Source organism: Melozone crissalis, unplaced genomic scaffold (assembly GCF_028551555.1).
Source record: "Melozone crissalis strain CALT ecotype California unplaced genomic scaffold, PUWL_Pcris_2 ptg000005l_1, whole genome shotgun sequence".
NCBI classification, from domain to species: domain Eukaryota; kingdom Metazoa; phylum Chordata; class Aves; order Passeriformes; family Passerellidae; genus Melozone; species Melozone crissalis.
In genome coordinates, this window is record NW_026535783.1 from 264,905 (window position 1) to 286,563 (window position 21,659).

At 38.5% G+C, this 21,659-nt stretch overlaps 1 protein-coding gene across 1 annotated transcript in view; it reads left to right on the forward strand.

The window, feature by feature from the left end:
* The window catches only part of XRCC4 (X-ray repair cross complementing 4), a 132,744-nt gene continuing 111,085 nt past the window's right edge, over positions 1–21,659 (forward strand). Inside the window, exons 1-3 of the mRNA XM_054283768.1 lie at positions 1–91; positions 5,665–5,814; positions 8,512–8,699. Coding sequence (XP_054139743.1) covers positions 5,676–5,814; positions 8,512–8,699 — 327 coding nt within the window. The 5' untranslated portion in view covers positions 1–91; positions 5,665–5,675. The remainder of the gene's footprint in view (positions 92–5,664; positions 5,815–8,511; positions 8,700–21,659) is intronic.

A 21,659-nucleotide genomic window follows, 5' to 3' on the forward strand; every position in this document is an offset into this window, starting at 1 on the left:
TGTAACATTCAGTTAGTGTAAGCTGTCTTATCCGTGCATCTTGGAAAGTGAGGATTTGCTGTCAGTTTTGGGAAGAATTGTTACAAAAAGGGTGAGAAAAAAAGGGTCTGCCCCTTTTATAAATCTGTCTGCTTACTTGCTAGTATATACTAGTATAATTGCCCACTTTGGTGTTTATTTTAATACACTGAAGGCTTTTTTTTTTTAACCTTATTACAGCTTAATGTAGATGGCTGTAAGTGAGCTTGGCAAGGCTGGATGCCTGCAGTGGGTAGTGGGTTAGGCCTGAGACTTCAATGGGATGAAAGACACCAGGGTGGGCTTTGCCTCCAGGCTACAATTAAGATCAAGGCTTGTTAGTAAGATTCCTACTATAAAGGTTGTTGACTGTCTGCTTCCTTCTGTTTCTCCTCATTTTTCAGCTGGTGACTGTAGTAAATAAGCCTGACAAGGGTTGTTCCTTATCGTGGATTCCAGATCTCCTGTGGCAAATCTTCCATATACTGTTGTCCCCATGGAGCCTGACAAGCTCAGAACTAATTTGTTTTTGGTTTTTTGGTTTGGGGTTTCTGTTTTTTCGGGGGGACACACACAATTGCACAAAAAGCATGTGCGTGTTTCCAATCGTGCTGTGGCTGCCATGAAGCAGTGGGAAGGCAGCAGTGCAAATGGGAGCCATGTGAGCCTCGTCTCTGCGCTTGGGCCCATGATCTCCTCATCAAATGTTGCCACGGAGCACTGAATTTCTTAAATGGCCCACTGACCCCTCTGCGCAAAGTTAGAAAATCATTCAGTCTCTTCCTCATATCCAAGTGCTAGTTTTTGTTTCATTTCTTTTATCTCCAAGACAAAATTGCATTATTGGCGAAATTGTAACCCACGTGCTTTTAATACAGAGTAAAGTTAAACAAAAGAGCAAGTAAATATTACTCAGGGTGCATGTAATACAAAAATGTCTTAGCCCCCTAAATTGCATTAGGGAACAAAGCTCTTTCTAATTTTTTTTTCTTCTTTGGCTTCCAGATTTATCTGTAAGTTCCACATGAAGGTTATTATTGAACCGTGCTTCATTGTCAAACAAGTATTGTGGCCAGAAGAGTGGGAGGATTATTGTGAGATGGGACAGGAAAGATGCTGTGTTATTTGTCTTCATGTTTGTTGGCCCAGTCATGTTCCTCCAAAAAGAAATGAGAAAAGAGGAACTCCCTATTGGATCAGTAGTAGTTCTAAGATTAATGGAGTGAGAGTTGAGGTTTTTGTCAGGTATTTTAATGTTCTTACTCCTGAAGTATAGGAGTTAATGGAATTTTAAATTAACACGAGAGAATATCAATTTGTATGAAATATATCATTGGAAATATGCATAAATATAGGCATTATCTTATTTCCTTGTGTTAGAAAATGTGGTAATAGCTAGTTTTAATCTTTAAAAGCAATCTTGAGCTTTTCTTGGCTGGTTTAAATCTCCAATTATCTACTTATGAGAACATGTAGCATCTCCTGAATAGTACCTCTTCCTTGATTATGAATTTACTATTAACTTTCTTCTGATTATTAGGTTATGATCTGTAGTTTGGGCAGTGTCAGAAGGAAGCAAACTGCAGACTATAATAGCAGTGTGTGGTCTTCTGTTCTGAACTCCCTGTGGATAGCTCCCATTTTTCCTCAGCAAGAAAGCACTTAGGTTAATTGCTTCATTTCAAAGACATAGTGGCTCTTTCTGGTCTGTAAGTAGCCTTCCAAGCATAGCTGCTGAGGTTTGGAGCACCTGCAGTCCGACCAATTTGGGGAAAAAAAAATAAAAGCCATTAGTCTGCAGGGGGAAAAAAAAGAAAAAAATGAAGTGGTGAAGTTCAGAATATTATCAATGATGCTGTGTTGGAGCAGCCTGAAAGATTTGGCTTTTGGTGTATGCCTGGTGCTATCCAAAACAACATACAAAATTCTTTGTGGGCCCATTTTAAGAGTGTCTTGTTCATTCAGAAGGGCCTGTGTGCGCCGTTTGTTCCGAGGGCAGAGGCACCAGCCAGCAGCCGATTCCTCCTCAGAGGGAAACACTGCCTAATGGCGCTCCCGGGAGCCAAAGAGCACGGGGACAAAGTGCTAAAGATAAACAGCTCAATCCCCGACTGTTCGGAGGCCTCAATAAAGCCTCAGATTTACACATTAGGGGTGGGACCCTGCTGTCCCCACCTGCAGGCTGGCCCCGGGGCCCTGGCGTGGAGAGGGACGGAACACTGCCTTTCTGTGGCCCCAACCCCTAAACTTTTCTGCGGCCTTGCTTTGTCACAGCCTGGGCAGGGAGAAGGAGCCGACTGCTCTCATTTTGTGGAGGTGGTGAATGGGGAGAGCCCACAGGGGCTGGGTGCTGAATGGCACTTGAGGGTGCTCCTCTGCTCTGGTGGACTCTGAGGGGCTTTTTAGGCTGCCATAATGAGAGGCTGCTTCCAGTAGTTTGGGTAGCAATAAAAATGCAGTCTACTTTTGTGCAATGATTGTATTTTACTTTGTTTTAACAAGCTTCACCAACAGCTGGACTGCTGAATAGTGACACTTCAAAAATTCAGGGGGCTGTTTTAACGTTTCTGAGCAGAAACACAGTTCCTACCTTTATACCCCAAAGATGTGAAAGAGAAAATAAGGTTTCACCTCTTTTATAGTTTTGTCTTTCTTTTATAATGAAATTTTTATCTGGCAGAAGTATTGTGAATGGTACATAAGCTTGACACACTGGAAGCTGATGGGGTGATGAATTTAATGAGTAGGTGGGTGCACTGAGACAGGTTAGTTTGAGGAGATTGTTTTATTTCATGTCTTGAAATACAGAGCAATGCATCTTTTTTTGGAAATACAGTGCTGTACATCTTTATTAAGATTTGCCTTTAGAATGAATGAAGTGCATGCAGTCACCTTATAGTGAATGAATAAGGAATACGCCCTCGTTTATTGTCTGTATTTTCAATTTCTTTAGTGGTAACTGGTAGTTGTTAAATAAGTAGGGAACTCCTTTGCTCTGTTTTGCTGTGTTTATGCTTGAACTGTGTGTGGTTTATCCATTTACTGAACACTGCAGTCAAGTATCTGTTCTCAGGACATAAAAGGGATAAGGGGAAAAGGGATTTGGATTTTTAGTTAGTTGTTGTTGCAGTTGTTTTGCTTTCAAAAAAGCAGTAAGGTACAACATTACTGTTTGCAGTGATGTCTTCTTGTGCTGTGTAGGTCAGACTAATTTTCATGGAGGTGGTTTTCCCCTCCTCTTGAAGAGAAGCATATAATAGGCATTGTACACAGCCAGGAGTCCTTGAGCTTTTGCTGATGGGTTGGAGGAGTTGAGTGCTTTGGAGATGGAGTCTGGCTGAGCTCTTCCAGAGACACATCCTAAACGTGGACTAATAAGTAATACACTCCTTTTAAAAGGACAGTGAGCACGGTGGAGGAGATGAAAGCTGCGAGAAAAAGCGTCTTCATTTTATGCTTCCTTTGAAAATGCTGTTTTTCAGAGCTGCACAATAAAATGTGTAAAAGCAGGAAAACTGTGTTTTCCATTTGTTTTGAAGTTCAGGGTATTATTCTTGGTTGTGTCTCCTCGTTCTGTTGAGGTTGTGTTTTACCACAGGGGTACCAATAGTGCTGTCTAAACAGAACTTTCGTTTTTAGCTGTGCTACATCACTGTAATGAAATACTGATGTGAGCATGGGAAACTAGCATCACTATATCAAATGAATTTAGTCTCAAGCCTCAGAGACCTTGTTAGTGCATCTTTAAATAAATAAACAGGCTTCTTTCCTCTGCTACTCTTGACCTCGCTTTTTTCTGACTCACACTTCATTCGCTTCATCGTTACATAAATAAAAACTGTAATTCTCTTGATTTGTTTTTTGTTATAAAAAGTCTGGGTTGATAAGAAAGCCTCTAGTGCAGGTATTTTTCACTGAATGCTGCTCCACTTTGTGATAAAAATCACATAAAACAAGCAAAACCTTCCTGGTGAACTACACATATATGCATCAGTACCCTATGTGCTGTCCGTTCGGGTTGTCGGGTACTGCTTTACAGTCTTTAATTGAAATATTTTTAAAAACGTTGTCTTTCAGAGGAGCAATTCTTTGAAAATATTTCACGAGAGACTGTGTTTTATCATAATTAACAAGCAGCAAAAGGGAATCTGGCAGGCAGAGGAGAGTGCATGCCTGTGTGCTTGAGCATGCATTGCTTGTGTTTCCTGCTCTGTGCTCATTACTGACCCATGGCCAGGCAGTTAGTGCCCCACAAATATTTAAAATGCCTTAATTTCTGGAGTCACTAATTGCAAAGGTGTTGTTCTAGCTGTCCACACCCAAATATTTAATTTTTTTGTTCTTGCTTACAGGTGCACAGACACACTGTAGATTTTCAGAAATGGCCAGCTGGTTGGTGATAGAACTAGAAAACTTTTCTTTCTTTTTTTTTTTTTTTAACTGAGATGAATTTTTCAATGTGTGTTTTGGTAACGTTTTCATTTCTGTTGCATTTTCAGGGAATAGAAAGGTGGAGTATGACATCTGTAATAGTAAACGCCATGGTGGTTTAGAGATGTAAATACTAAAGCTTTATGCTTGAAAACCAACGCCTAAATTCATATATTTTGCTGCTTTTGAATGCTATCCACTTGTCTGGGCAAGGGAGAGGCATTTTGAAATGGTACTGAGTGCAGAGTTGAGCAAGGCTTAGGAATAGTTCAGTCAACTGCAGTTAAAGCTGCTTCTCCTAACCTTAACATGCCAATTTTTGGGGAAGCCAAGGTAGTTAAATCTGTACCTAGATTTATTTCTCCATGTCCAGGAGTAAATAAAAAGCTTCCTTCTGCTCCTGCTTGGAGAGCAGAGTCCCCTCAGGGCCTGAACTGATCCTGGTCATGATTATTTACTGCTGCACTTCAGATGGAAACCTCCACAGAGCATTTAATCCCTGCCCAAGCACCATTGTACTCAGTGCATGTAGTTTAAATTTAAATGCCTCATCTGGGTTTTTCTTCCTTCTATATGCTATTTTTAGTCTGTGAGTGACCATGTAGCCTTTTCTAGGTCACTTCACTTAGGTTATGTATAAATACATGGGATTCTTGAGAAGATCTTAAGTCAAGCACAACTTGCCAAGTTGCTTTCCCATAGAGCAAAAATATTCCCTGTAACATCATGAATTTTGTTCTCTGCAGAATCCAGTGCTTAAGATACTTACGTTGGGTTGCTGGCATTTGCTGCACCCTCTGCTTTGCTGTGAAGCTTAGTAGCAGCTTTCCTGTGGCAGTCTTCCAGATGAATATTGATTATTTTGAATTATGTTAAATATTCTGTACTTTGGGTGATAGCAGGCATTGAGTTAAAAACATGGGGAAGAGCTTGTGTGTAGTAATTTCCTGTCCCCCAGCTTCCTGACAGCTTCTTAATTTGAGACCATTCAAATATTTTTAATTGTTGGCACTGAAACCTTACGTATTATAGTCCAGTTTCCTGTTTGCAAGTATCACCAGTTCTCTGACAAAGTGAATTTGGGGAGGAAAGTAGAATAGAATTACAAGCATGCTTGTATTTGTATATTCCCCACACACACAACCCCCAAGCTAGGTATGCAAAGCTGTTAATCACCCCAGTGGTTATAACAAGATTATCTTGCTTTTTAAACAGGTGTTGGGAAGATGGAGAAGACTTTGAACAGAATTCATCCAGTTTCTGATCCAGAAGCAACCTATTTTCTACAGGTGTCATGGGAAAAGGATTTAGGCACTGGCTTTGGTTTACTTCTCAGTGACTGTCAGTGTGCCTGGACTGGGACAGGTAATGGAAATGAAAATGCATTAATTTAAATTATTGCTGCTCTTAATTGCTCCTTTTAAAACACTTTCTAAGCTGTGTCCTACAGCTTGTGTGGAAATTCCAGGGGCGTTTTGTCCCCAGTGATGGAGGAGGTGGGGTTCATGATCTTCTGGGATGTGGCCAGAGAACTTTGAAATCTGGAGAGATTGTGTGTCAAAGCTAAAACTAATCCATTCAGCACATGGATATGCAATGTTTTGTTCTTTCTCAAGAATGTATAATTTCTTGGAGTGATGCTGAAGTAACGCTTTTGTGTGTTCTCCAGATTCTCGAACAAATGTGTACACAAGTTCCATTTGCAAATTGGAGTCGATAAAGCCTTTAATTGCAGATGTTTTTAAAATATTTTCATGGAATTCAAATAGACAAAGGTAGCTGAATTTTGTGGTGAAGTGAATTTTTGGGAAGGAAAAGGGACAATAAATTATCAGTAGGAAAAACTCAGCCTGTGGGATTTTTACCCCCCTCTGAAACCTCCATAAGAGGATGGGTCTTTGCATATGTGCACGATTCTCTCATTCACGCCCAGTTAGATTTGTGTGTTCCTTGAGAAGTGTCAAATACTTGATCAAAATCCCTTCTCTCAGTACCAAAAATATTTCAGAGGGAGAAGAGAATTATATATTTTAAGCAAATTGTAGGCAAAGCTATTTTCTGGACTCCTTGTCTGAATGATAAGAAGTATCTATGTAGCTCCTTTCCTCCTTCCTTCTCCTTACCCAGTGGGTGTTGTTCTTCCTCAGTTCCTGCACAAGCCAAGCTTTCATACAGGTCTGAGATTAGATAAATGTAAATTAAAATCAGCACATAAATTAAATCTGCTCTTCCATATTCCTGTTAGCATTTCAAATGCTCCATTAATCAGGGCTTCCTGCACGAAGCACATACATGTATTACAATACTGATTCCTGGAAATGAAAGATTTTTCTTTCTTGCCTTGACAGGACTAAAGTCAAGTTATTTTGAAAACCAAAAAAAAAGGTTGTTAACACCAACAAATATTGTTTTTTTCTGTTTGAAGGATCTTCTCATTCTTAGGTGACTTCAAAAATCCCCAGTTTAGAATTCACAAAAAGATGATTCTTATTTCTGCAAGTGAAGGCTTTGCCACTGTAGCTGGTAGAGTATAGAAAAAATAGGTGGACACAGTTCTCATTTTGTTGAGTTCCTGCATCTGGTAGAATGGAGGATAATGATTTCTCAAAACAGAGGGGCAGTGAAAGCAGGATGACCTCACTCCATTAACAAGGAAAGAAAGAAGCCCACAGTAGTTCTGCTGTGAGCATTGGGTGCTCATCCAAAGGAAAGTTTTTTTCTCTTCTGGAAGAATCTGATCCCTTTCTAATAAATTATTACTGAATTTCTATTTCTATTCTTACTGAATTTCTGAATTCTTACTGAATTTCTTCTATTCAGTCCCTTGAATAATATCATTGCGGTTGAGGTTGTTGTGCATGAGGCTTTCCTACTGTACTGATCTGTGCTTTCGTTCAACAAAACATTTTGGTCACTTTCTGAAGTTATCACATCATTTCCGAGACTGCTTCCATTTTAAATGCAAAACCTGGAGGGAGGGAAAGCACTGGTCAGAATATTCCTGCTGTGGGAAATCCCTTTTGGGTTTCTCATGCTGTGGATTATTTTCCTTGGCAAGACCTACCAGGGAGAGAGTGAGAGCTGCTGATGGAGTTGTCTTTTATGGGTTTTGTATGTTTAATGTGATGATGAAATGTGTTAGGAGTCATGTTTAGGGAGAGAGGGAAAACAGTGAATGTTGGAGGGGAGGAGAAGCACACAAATACACAATGTAATCTAGTGTGTTACCTTGGTATTGGGTTAAAGAAATACATCTGTGAGGATTTATGCATATCATATTTCCCTAATGATTGATCAGTTCTACTGGTTTTAAATCATAAAGGAACATGCAGCATATACAGGGAAAAAACCCCAAAACCCAACAAACCCACAGTGCTCTGTTGCAGTATTTTAGTATCTTTTTATTACTTTCTTACTGTTATTAGAAGTTTATCTTCTCAGTTTTGAAATTACTGTTCCAGACAAGTGCTTCCTTTATAAATACTTTAGACTTTCCTTTTTCTACTCCTTTTTGTCTTTTTGCTGCAAGGGATTCCACATTTCACTGTGTACTGTTTTGGGTGATTTTAGGCAACTAGATTTGTGGATCAGTAGCAATAAGGAAATAATCAATTTTCAGATGAGGAAAAAAGGAGACAGAACTTCTGAAAACCCCAGTATTCCTGCTACATTTCAACTAGTGGAAACGACACACCAATGCGTGTTCAAGGGAAAAATAATCTTCTAATATTCCATGGAATCACAGAATTATAGAATGCCTTGGGTTGGAATGGAACTTTAAGGTCATCTAGTCAGTGTGTGTCTGTATATACATATATATATGTAAATATTTTTTAAAATTATATATATCAATATATATATATATATATATACACACTTTAGGATATATATGTCTTGCACTATGTGTATATATATATGTATAGTAAATATATAAATACAGTTTTTTTATATATATATATATATATATGTAAATGTATATTAATCAGTGCTTTGTATATAATGCATAATGCACATGTTCCCACACATATGGATATTTGTTCCTCACATGTTTTTTTCTGGTAGTGTCTGAATCAGATATTTCTAGGGAGGCTGCTGACATAGAAATGGACAAAGAAAAATATGTGGAAGAGCTGAGGAAAGCACTGATAGCTGGAGAAGAGTCAGCTGGCAAATACAACTTTGTGATTTCGAGGGATGAGCAGAATAAGGCCTGTCACTTCTCCTATGAAAGGAACCTGAAAGACGGCTCTGTAAGTAGATAAATGTTTAAATTTAACTGTTAAACCATGAGAATGAAATACATTTTTGTATTTTATTATGGTCTTTAAAATCAGATTGTGTGATACTCACTCCACATTGAATGAGTGTTGTGAGCTCTTGCATGGGCCAAACTAGAAAGAAAGTGAGTGGTTTAGGGTGGATGCTGCCCTTTTCAAATTGTATCCTCCTGTGCACTCTTGTTTTCCTTGTTTCTTTATCCTCTCTGTGTACTACTCACCTAAATTAGAAAAAAAAATAAAATTCAGGCAAGATTATTTTCAAATGCTAAAACATAGTTTTAAAATTAACTTTTCAACTACTTCAGATATTTTGGAAGTTAAGGCTGAAATTGTTGCATTAAATTGCAAATGGGAAAGTGGTTCCATGCTGCTTGCTTGGCTGCAAAGGAAAGGACCCTCTTAAAACAGGAAAGAAACCAGTATTATCTGTATCTGTAGGCACTTCTGGATGTTTCAGGTTGTGCTTTGCTGTGTTAAAACTTTTCTGAAGAAGAAGATAACTTTAAGGTGAATATCCCAGTACTTATTTTTTTAAAATTCTTTTACATGCCCTTTTTCTTGTGCAGTATAGGAAATGTCATGTGAGTTTCGCACTTGAGGAGCCAAAAGTTAGGGCATGTAAGTCTACCAGTCTGCATTGTAGGTATTTCTGTGAATTTACCCAAGGCCATACTGACCCTACACCTTGTGAGCTGTTTGATTGTCCACAAAGATGTTGAAAGTTGAGGACCAAACTGTACTCAGAAATTGAGAGCTGTAAGATTAAGAATACCTTTTTTTTTGTTTTGTTTTGTTTTGTTTTTTGTTTCTGCTCTGTGTCACACATGTTCTAAATGCAAGCCGGATTAAATACATTCTGTATTTTTATTAAGTAAAAACATCCTTGTGTTTGTGGGGTCACCTCATAAATGTTTGCATCAATTAAGGCTTATGAGAAATTTAACTTGTATGAAAACAACTTTATGTCAATTTGGGAAAATAATAATCTGGGCAAAGAAATTGAAAATATAAAGAACCTTGATTCCTATATATGCTTTAAACTTTGGGTGTTGAAAGAATGTTTTTAGATAAGATAGGATTTCTTAGATGAAAATGCACTTTTTTTTTCTCCTGTGCGAAACTAATGCCTACAAATAAAATTGCCAAAGCAGTTGTAGAGAATTAAATAATAGAATTAAATATTAGAAATAGCTTTCAGGTGTGTAATAGAATATGTTCCAAACATTTTGCAAACTCTCTGTGGAAGTATTTGTGATCTCTCTCTTTCAGCACCACATTAGGAAATTAATCTTCCTGGGCTCTGTACATCCAGAGGGCTGATATTCAGCTAAATGTAAATTTAGTGCAGAGGAAGCCTAGAGAAACTCCTCTGCGGCTTAAACACAACTTAAACTCAGTGCTTATCTATTATCAGTTTAATAATTAACAGTTTTTAGTTTAAAAAAAATGGAAAAACTTCTGAAATGCATTGTTACACTTAGCAGTATAAAATGCTTATTAATCCATGTAAGTAAAAGTTACTGCAAAATCTTTTCATGAAATTGGTATATGGGTGCCTGAGAGTTAATTTTGTAGTCTTAGAAAATCAATAACATGCCTTGCCTTATTTTTTAGAAACATATGCATGCTTATATACACAAATTTGATTATTTTAATTATTTTTAGTGGGACCTGCCTAGAACATGATGCTGGTCACCAGCAGTCACCTGTGCCCAGTGATTTCCAGAGCTGAGCTCTGTCATAGTTCTCCATCCCACGTGGGACTAATGACTGGCAAATCTCTGATCTAGATCCTGATTTGTTGTTTTCATGGTTGTACCAAACCGTGGTATTTGAAATAAGTTTTACCTTCTTTGTAGCATCTTGCTAAAGCTCTGCTTCCATGAAGTCTAATGATGTGCCAAAACTGTGTTGGGTGGTCTGTAGGAGTGCAGATGAAAATAGTGGGGTGATGTTAAGCAAAGGAAAACATAGGCATATTACTGGGAAATGCTTTCTGATATGGAAATTTGTTTTACTGCCCAGGTGTTTTCTGGCGGAATTGGTGGCAGCCCCATTGTGCCCCTTGCTTTGAAAGGGACTGGAATGAAAAATGCACTGTAATTATCTGTATTGCCAGTGTAGTACATTTGATGCCTTAACAAGGTGTTTGATTCACCCGTTGTTCAGGTAATGAGCAAAGAGGTTCCTTCCATGAACTGTAAAAGGATCTTACACCTACTCCTGCACTGCTTTGATGGAATGAAACCAAACCTGTATCTTCATATAATTTAAAATGTGTTTATAATAGTCAGTATATCATAATGATGTGTATGTAAGCTTTATGTAAGGGATGTAAGGTTTATGTAAGGGATGAGTGCTGGTGGTTTGGGTTTTGAATGGATGGAAAACTTCCCCAAGCCATGAAGAATTCCTGTCTGATTTAGAGGGAGCACTGTGTAACACGTTTGTTTTGTAGTGCCCTGTCTGCCTGTAATTCTTAGAAGTAGGAGAATAAGAAAAATAATTTATCTTAAGGAATGTTCATAAGGGTTTTACTACTTATTTATCTTGAAGTGTTGGTCGGGAGAGATAGTGATGCCTGAGCTTTAGAAACACTGAGGCTGTGCCTCAGGATGTGCAGATGAGCCTGAGAAGCTGTGCCTTTAAAAATCCCCATGCCTTTGGTGAAAATCCCGATGGGTTCAGTGAAAATCCCGATGTGTTTTTGTGAGAATCCCGGCGCACTGGGTGAGAATCCCGGCGTGTTTGCGATTTACCTCCCTCAGGACAGGTGGGAGCCGTGCCTGGCGTGTCGGGAAGGGCCCTGGAATAACAATGTCTGTGGAGCACAGTGGGAATTGTGTGCGGATCCAGCTGCAGCCCCGGCCGGGCCACACACACACACGGAGACCCCGGCGAGGGGCCGGCGAGGCTGGTCCAGCTCAGCTGCTGCCACCTAAACAAACACCAGCCGCAGAGGCAGTGATTTAGTGCTTGATCTAAGTAGGTGACCACTGGGAAGTAAATCTTTCCAAGTGCTTCAGCGAGTCACTCCACATATAATAAATAATGGAAATCCAGCAAGCTCTTTCTTTTTTTTTTCTTTTTCTTCAGGACTGGCAATTAAATAGACTAAATAGCCTTTGATAAACAATTATTTGAGTGCTAGCAGTCTCTTTTTTTACAGTAATGTGACAGGCTGTGGGTTTTTTTTTTCCCTTGCCTTTTGCTTAAGTTTGTAAACAGGGAGGGTAAGAGCTTAACAAATTCCACCTTAGATGCAGCACTGTTGCTAATTAGGATGGTGGAAGAGATGCTGTTATTTGTCTCCCCCATTTCCTGTGGCTGCATTTCCCTGGTCAGGCCTGTGAGTTCATTATAAGTTTAGTAAAAGTTGAAAAAAAAAAGCTGGAGAAGCTTGTGCTAACCAAAACTTTTCACGGCATGCTAACTGAGAGAAATGCAGTTGGTAGAGCTCTTTGTGCTGTCCAAGCTATCTTGGTTCAAGGTCTGAGTAGCTACTTTGCTCCAAACCACTGAGGATGTGTTGTTTGGTTAGCAAAGGTCACTGAGAGTTCAGGTTGTTTCCCAGGCAATTCCACCAGCTGAGGAGAGAGGAAGATGAAATGATTAATCCCTGGGTCAGTGTGAAAGTAATGACTCTCATATCCCTTCTATCACTTAATGTCTATGTACTTCAGGACCCGAGAGTGGGCACTTGAATGGATTTCTTGGAAGCCCATTTTAGAAATAGCTGGCTTCTGATGTGCCTTATGTAATAGAAACATTAAGAGTTATCTTGTAAGTAATCTCAGAATTCTGAGTGCCACATGATTTTTCCCCATCTCAGCTCGGGTGTTCCTTCAGGTATTTCAAGTACACTGGAAATGCAATGCATCATTTCTGTAGCCTTAATGTAAGAAAAACAATTTCTGAAAGTGATTCCCTACCATATTAGTAGGTGTGCAATTCACCTACAAGGTGTATCTGTACAAGGTGTGACAGAAGTCCTGGTGAGCTATTTTCCTTGCTTAGCTATCAGATTATGTATTTGATTCCTGCTTCTTATAAGTAGTAGTTTGGAGAAATTAATTTAAAATACTGGCAATTTATGCCTTTAAAACTGGTATTGTTGAAAAAGGAGGAATCAAACACTGTGATGTATAAATTCTCTTCAGTTTTTTCTCAACCTGTTAGGATCTGTGTATTTCACTAGATCTATCCAATTGGAGAAAAATCGTAGTTTAAGTGCATTAAGGTGTACTGTAAATTACACTATAAAGGACATCTTTGTATTTCTTGAGTACAATGAGAATCTAAACATATTTCAAGTATACTTAACGTGTTCATAAAATAACAGATTTGGATTTGTGCAAGAAAAATTGTCAGTTATTCTTTCTCCCTCTTGGTATTATTGTGTCATCTCCCCTCCCTTCCTCTCCTCTCAATTTTTTCATATTTTCCCTTCTTGGAATACCTGCTGAGCATTTCAAATCCCTGTGTGGACATCAAGGCTTGCTTTCATTTGCAAATGCTTTCCTTTTAGGAGGAAGAAATCTTTAAATCACGGAATATTGGCAAGCTTTAGTTTCCCAAACACAAATTACAGAGGACAGTAGGTGCTCTGGAAAAGAGATTACTGTGTGTGGGCTCTAAACCTTCACTGCAAGACCCCAGTCCTGTATTTTCTGTGAGGATGAGCAGCAGCCAGGGCCTGGAAACCAATGGGATTCTCACCAGTGGTTTCTCTTCAGAAACTCTCTCACCTCTCACAGCTCCAGAGGAAGCATTCATCTTTCTACCTGCAAAGGCACAGGAGAGCTCTCAATCTCATGTTAACTCTTAGGTTCACTAAAATAACACCTTTTCCACTATATAATATTGAATGGATACGTTTAAACTCAGAGTAACTTCAACACCTCTATTACTTCTGCTGCAGTTGCAGAAAATGTCTTGAAATGTAAAAAAAGGGCAAATTCAGGATGTCCTGCATTTTTTAAAAAGTGACAAATGTGGAAGTATTGTGAGGTGATGGGATGAAGAAATAAGGGAGCTGCAGAATTTGCAGTGAGGAAAGTGTTACACTTCCTGTTGATTTCTTTCCTTTTGCTGCAGTGATTTGAAATACACATATCTTTGGTTTTCCACTGTGAAGTCAGTCTGTATTAGTAGACACAGATAAAAATGAAATGTTCTTTTAGCAGTGAAGACAAGATCCTAATTTCTGTGTCCAGTGAGGAGAGCAAGATCAGCTCTTTTTCTGGTGGAACTACCAGCACTACCATAAGTTTATTATGGTAAACTTACCATACGAACTTTGGTAAGTTTAAAAAACCTAAAAACCCTGTGAGGTGTTGTGCCTGCCCATAGGATCTGACAAAATGCTAGTTACTGCCTGTTACAAATCAGTATATGGAATGAGTGTTCTTTATCATGAGGACAAAGTCTAAGCATCTTTGTGTTTTAAACTTTAAACGCCAGATTGCACATGGATTTGGAGCTGGTGAGCAGAAGATTCAGTTAGAATTGTTCTGAAATATTTTAGTCTCACTGGAAAATGTGGTTCTCTTGCAAAAAATATGTTTCCTAGAAAGGCAGGTGCATCACACAATTTTGAGGGTATGTTTCTGGGTAGTATCATTCCAGGAAAAAGCTCTTCCATAGAAGATTATTTGTTTCATTCTCTTTTCTTGTTCCTCTCAGGTACCTCTGCAAATAATGCCTGACATTTCATTAAAAATTAGATGTCAACCGCTTTGTTGAGTACAAAGTGTAACTGTTTTTTTCTTATTTTTGGAACCCAAATCCTAGTCCTTCTGCATGTGTTTTTCTCAGATAAGTCCCAAGCTTTGGGGTTTTTTAAGAGTTTGAGGTACTGCTTTTTGTTCCATTCATAAAAGCACATTGTCTTTTCAGTGCGTGAATAATACCTGTAGGTTATTAGCTGAACACAGATTTTTAACAGAACATTGTCAATACTCTTAGGGGCTGCAGAGGTGCCAAACACTGGGATTTGGAAGCAGTCAAGTTTTTTTTTATACCAGTTCTTTGCTCATTTAATTGATGGCTGTACATCTTGCAAAACAATGGGAGATTTATTTCCATTAATTTACACTGAACTTGTTGCCTTGCAGTTGTGTTTTGTACGTGTTCAATTCCAGCTGGAATGAGGATTTGTTGTTCTATATAGATAATCCATCCCAGGAACATCAGGGATGAATTTTGCTATTTAGTTGGAATAAACCTGACTGTGCTCTTTCAGTGTATCCTGAATCCATATTCTTCTCCTCTCAGTTGAATCAGTCTCAGGAAAGAAAATAAAAAAACCAACAAGTAAAGGATTTATCTAATGTAGCTTTTAGACACCAACTTGAGCTGCTGATTAGCAAGTTCTGATTTAGGTAAGTGGTCTAAGCCTGAGGTGATGTGGGGAAGATACACAGTTATGAAAAGATGTGAACTTGTGTAGCCTTCACAAGCACTGTTTTATTTCCAGTTTTGGTGAGGTTTTCTTTGGTGAGGTTTTCTTTGCTAATAATTGAAAACAGAAGAATTCACTGTCATATTTTACTTCCGTGGGCTCACAAAGGACTTAAAATTGTCGTCTTGTGACCTGCTGGGATTTTCTAAATCAGCCATTCACCACTGCAGTTTTGGTTGTGCCAGTGTTACTGACTTGGTGAGTGGAATACATTGAGCAATGCAGGTTTCATCTAATGAAGAGCTAGTGAGATATTGCCTTGGGTCAAAACTGAGGAATTAAAATAAGGACTGCATTAATACATACAGTATTTATTTTGGTTTTATATGCACTGATTTGTATGCAAGAAAACTGTTATGTTTCTGAGACCACCTGAAGGTTTTGCTAGCTGTGATGAGGGGCAAACCCCCATGTTTTTCCTTGATGTAAATAACTAAATATGAGTGGTCTCTTCAAGAGATCAGAGAAATAATCAGCCTGCTCTTATGTGGGTGTGCTAGCTTGAAAAGCCAGTAAACTACTTTAACTAAGATGTTTTGTTCCAAAAAATCCTTGCAGGCCATGGGTAAATCACTAAAGATGTTTGGGAAAGGGATTTTAATAGGGCCCTTATGTGGACATGTGGTAGCAGAAGTGCTCTGCCAACCAGTGGAAGGGGGGCTGTTTTCTCTGTTGGTTACCTGACATAATTACAGTTTAGCAGTTCTTTTTTCAGGGATGTAATCTGAGGATAAAACCAACATGACTGCAAAAAGGACATTCTTTCTGTGGAAAAGAACATGCAGATACCAGTCCTTTAATTTTTCCTTTTGGAATGTGGTCCTCCAGAACTTTTTAAAATCAATTTTTCTAAAACAACTATTTTCTTTGTTGAATGCCAAGATGTAAACTTACAGAGGATAAGACTCACCTTATACACTATCACTAAGGGTCTTCATTAGTAGGGAAATAATCAGGACAGATAAAATGTGGCGAGAATAAGATAATGAAATAGTATTTTTTTGGATCAGGGTCTAGTAAAAACTGAGCACACCCCCACTGAAAAACCCAAACGCGAGATGAAAGACAGATAACCAGATACTTAATTTTGGGTTTCATTTCTGTGAGACAGGCTAATACCTAAGACTGAGGAGTGTGACATCTATTCACACACCTTTATTGCCTACTGTTTTCAGGCCTGGCAGTGGGGAGCTGCTGCCTTTGCCCCTCGTGGCTGAGCTGTGTGTTTCATCTCAAGTTTGTCAGGCCAGGCTTGCAGAATGCAAGCTGGGGCTCTGCCAGGGCTGCATGTGCTCATCAGACATTGTTTAGTCACTGCAGCATGTTTATGCCATCTGCAAATGCATGTGCTCCCCTTCCTGAACAATGCTCTTTAATCAAGACCACTATTGTGGAGAGGCTAGCAGGAGCAGTATACATAATCAGCAGGATGCCAAAATTAGAGTTACACGTGCATTCTGCCTAACCCCTCCACGTCAGCTCTGGGTAACAAGCTTCCAGAGGGTGCCACTTCTCTGGAATTAGTACCTTTATCCATAATCTCTCGTACTTTTGTGTATATTATTCAGAGTCCAAGTTGTTTAAAGAGCTTTGCGGTAATAATAACAAATCAAGAGTCGTTGTGGAGAATTGTTAAGCCTGTAGGAATTGCCTGCTATCTTTTATTTGTTAGGAGACTCCATTTTCCAGGTCTGTCTAAACAGAAACATCCACTAAACCATTTCACATCTGTTTTGCTCCTTTCTTCATATTACAAAAGCATGAGCTTTTTGTTCCACGTATTTTTCTGAACAATTTCTTCATTGTGTTAAAGCTTCTGTAACTTCTTGCTGGTTCTTTTTGCTGGGTACTAAAAGAGCTCTTAGAGAAGGCAAATGTGTTTAAGATGGTGTTAATTCCCCCTGGTCAGAGCCAGGTGAAGTGTGCCAGGCAATGTTCTGAGAATGTGTGTGTTCAGAGATGATGGTCATGATATTTGAATGATTTACATATAAATCATGTGTGTATAATGATATATATTCATAAATAACACTCAGTTTTATCTTTTTCACTTCTTGCAAAATAATAGAATAATTAGGGCTGGTATGGACCTTAAAGACAACTTCTGTTAAATTCTTGTAAATTTTTAATGGCAATTATTAAAGGTGTTTTGCTTTTACAATAACTTGTCTTCTCTTGACAGCTTAATGTTTTGTTGTGGGTTTGCTTGTGGTTTCTTTTTCCTATGAAAGTCAGTAGTGTGGCAGGAGGAAATATCTCTTCTGACAGTGCTGAAGTGCTTGACAAAGCTGAGCTAGTTGATCCCAGTATCCCTAGAGCTGGTGAGACAACCACCCTGGACTTTTCCTCCTTCTCAAACCAATTTTTTTCTTATAAAAGATTTTTAGATTTTAAATTTAATCTTTAAATTTTTCTTAATTGCAATTTTAAGGGTTTAAATTAGATTTGGACAAAATATATCTATCTAAACTCAGAGCTTCTCTGCTCCTTCAGGAGTGTTAGAGTTTCCTTATGGAAAAAGAGAAGCTTAAAATGGAGTCAGTGACGTGTCTGTCTGTCTTTCGTAGGTTAAAATTTCATGACACCATCCTTTTGTAGTGGAAGCTCTCTCTGTGATTGTGCAGCTAATGCAGAGGTCAACAAAATTCTGTACCTGCTTTTTCTTTCATTTACCACATCTGACATACTCGGTTTTGATTCATCAAAACTGGGTGCAGTGAAACATTTCTCAATTATCCACCAGTCTTGGATTTTAGTCAATTAATTTTCAGTTCTCTGCTGCTTTTACCTGAAGAAACTCTTGTATTTCATGGTGTGTGAGTGACTCTGCAGGTTTTGCTCAGTGGCAGTTACAAAACTGGGTATTTTATGTACTTGAACATGGAAAATGATGTCATTCAACAAATGGCAGCTACTTTAATTAAAAAAGAAATTTAAGTCCCTACATGTCAGGTCACATGGTTTAGGAAAATAACATCAATTCCATGACACAGGAGTGTTTTCCTTTCAGCTGCAACTTTAAACCTGATCCAGACCGTGACATTGGAAAGAAATATATTTCCATATGGTAAAAGAAATGTGGTAACTTTTGTTGAAAAATTCATGCAGGTTTCTCCATAATGCTGTTAATGCTTCAGTAGTCTGGTGGGTGACAAAAACCCTTTGTGCCTTATTGTTTTAATGCTTTGGAAGAGAAAATGGCAATCAGGGGAGAGTGGTCTTTATCATAGGCACTCTTTTTAAAATTAGATATGAAATATTACAACTTATTGGTATATGATGGCAACCTCAGGTTCTCCAGGCTATACTGAGCTCTCTGTAGCCTTAGATTAGGGGTGTGTGTGTTGATTTGAAAAGGAAATTTGTATTTTGCTCTAAGGCTAAAACAGCAGCTAAGGAAAAAATATTCTGAAATTGGTTTTTGAAAGTTGGGATATGCTGTGGGAAATGCAGGGGAAAATGTGGGAAAGCATTTTTTTTTGTGTTTCTTAGAAATCAGCAAAGTAAATTTATAGTGCAGAGGTAACATATAAGTGGTGTCAGTCTGTGATATTTGCTTGAATCCATCATGAGTGTTGTGAAATTACTGTTTTCTGAGTACTGTGTCACAAGATGGAGACTGTATTTGTTCTAAAACTTTTGGGTAGTACTCAAAAACAGCTTATTGCTGACAAATGGCATAGATTGGCTGCTGCTAACACCCAAGCTACAGAATTTTGGTAGTTTAGGAAATAACCCTGTCTCTTACATTAACACAACTTGGATTGCACAATGACCTTATTAGCTGAAATGTTCTGGTGTTTCTACAGAAACCCCACTGGAAACTCACAGCAAGTTTCGAAAAAGTACATTTAACCTGTTAATTGACTTATGTGGCCTTTGTTGAAGGAACATGCCTTTTGAGAAGTGATCATGCATTTTTGCTTTAGAAAAAGAAGGTGCCAATAACACCTGAAGTTGTAGGTAAGACACAGTTGACATAGGGCTTTTTTTTGTTTTGTTTTTTTCAGTAATTAAGGATTTCCCAAATGATGTCTGAATGGACTCTTGGTTTTTGCCCTGAAGTTGGGCATTTAACTGGGAGCTCGTCCTGTTACAGGTCCCAGCTGCTCTCCTCGGTGAAGAAGAGTGAGTATTCATAGCCATGGGCTAAGGAGGGTTGTTTGAGAGATAGGATCTGGTTTCCTTCAGTGTTTGTTTTCCAAGGATTATCTTCTGGTTGCAGTAGATGCCCAGCTGTTAAGCAGGTCCTAAATTTTCCATTCATTATCAACTTGACACCTATGGAAGATAGGCAAGATCTTGAGTTTCCATCAGGTCTTTCCCATGGGCATGGAAGCTAATTTTAAAACATTCTGTAGATAAAGCCTTCAAATTACTGTTTCAGAGCATTTTAGGGCATAGAATTCTTTTATTTTACTGTGTGCACCATTGTAATTGGTGGGGATGGTAGCAGTTATAATGGCAATGGCATGGACACTAGACAGTTTTATAGTAGTGCTGTTGTAGATATTTCAGTTTGGACACTTCTGTCCAAATAAAATATCATATTTTTTCTGGAAGTTCCACGGGGATTAACACTATGAAAATGCTGGTTTTTTTCCTGAAATCAGTTTTTCATAGTCCTCTCTCTGTGGTGACTTTAAAAGCTGATCTGTCTGCCTGTTGGCCTTCTCGGAGATTTGGTGTACGTATTCTCTGAAGAATTTCAGCCTGTCTTTTCTGTTGTTTTACCTTTTCCAAGTGTTACACGAGGAAGTCCTCACTGCTGAGAGAGAGTGATGTGCAGCACTTAAGTCAGCAGTACAACGGATAGCCAAGAAAAAGAACCTGGAACTTTTAATTTATTTGTCAAACACAGTTACGAGTGAGTTTGGGTTTCAGAAATACTATTTATTGTTCAGTCCATTAGCTGGATCCTGTTGGAGCAAACAATCAAACACAGCTGAAGCAGCAGCTTTTCAGTTTGAAGCTTCTAAATTTTGATCATTTCAGCTATGTGGCGTCCTCGTAAGTTGAAAATTATTTCTCAGTGCAACTCAGAAATTTCATTTGTTGAAAGGGGAAGTGTGAGATGTCAAGGGAGGGCTCAGTTCTCATATTTGTGCTAAGCCTTAAAAACTGGCTACTAGGTCAGCCAATTTATGTCTCAATAGCTTTGGACTTGTACAGCAGTCATTCCTTACTGTGCCTTCACAGTGACTCAGCCCAGGCAGATTTCCATCCCCCTTTTCCACCCCACTCCCCTGGATGAGTCATATGCAATTTAGTAGTATTCGAGAAGCTGTTTCTGGGCTCTCTCTGCAGACAGTTCTTGATTATCAAATGACAAAAGGACTTAATTCACAGATAGCTTGTAACTTTGAGACTTCATTCTGAACAGAAGTGAAAGCCCGTTCCTTTCCTTAAAAAAAAAAAAGTTGCTGTGATAAAATCAGTGTCTGGATTTGTAAAGGAAAACATTATTACATTTTTGCACTGAATTCTGTTAGCACAAAAAATCAGCTAAAAAAATTTCAAAATTGATTCTGTCTCTCATGGTCTGTTTCTAACTTTCATCTTTTTTGCAGTGTTTTCAATTTAATTTTCTGTCACTTTGCTTTTTTGATTCCCTTCCCTGAAGCTTATTGCTGAGTACAGCTATAAAATTATCAAGATGAAGATTAAAACTGCTGAAACGCCGAGTTTGGTGCGTGTTACACCTTGGAACTGCACGAGTACATTACAAGCAAAGAATTTCCATGGCTCCCCTTCAGCACCACGGTCTCAGCTGCTCATATGGCATCCATCTGTGGTCTTTTGGCAGCAGCCTGGGCTGCTGCATGGGAGTTTTTGGAGTTCAGAGCTAACCTCATATCTGTCTTCCCATCACTCTGGAAGTTATGAAAATCCTTCATGGCTGCCCTGAAGTGAGGTATTAAAATATTACGGAAACATGAGATGGAATTAATAATGCTGCGAGTTAATAATGGGAATGTAGGCTTGGGGTTTGGTTGGTCTTTTGCTTTTTTTTTTTTAAATAACAAAGCCAATATCTTTGATTTAGTTTCTTTAGCTGTGTGTTCTCTATGTGCAGATTATGGTGGATTTCCTCTACACAGATGTAAAGGGTGATTGATTCTTTGTTTGATTAATTTGCTTTATGCTGCCTTGCCTTAGAAAAGGTAATAAAGACCATACAGATGGTTGAATCAAGTACATAGATCTATATCAACAAGATTTAAAACATTTAAAGGATCAAAAGTCTCACTGTTTCTTTCTTAAGAAAGCACATTTAAATGAGACTTTTCCTGCTTAAGTGGGAGTGTCAAAGTACAAAAGACTAGATATAAAAAAGTGAGTTTACAAAAGATAATCAGAATAATATAATGAAAAAAACCTGCAACTGATAAAATTAAGAGAATAAATGCTTTCTTTTTGAAAAACATTCTGCAAATTGTGCTAGGCTTATATTCTTGTTAGGCTTA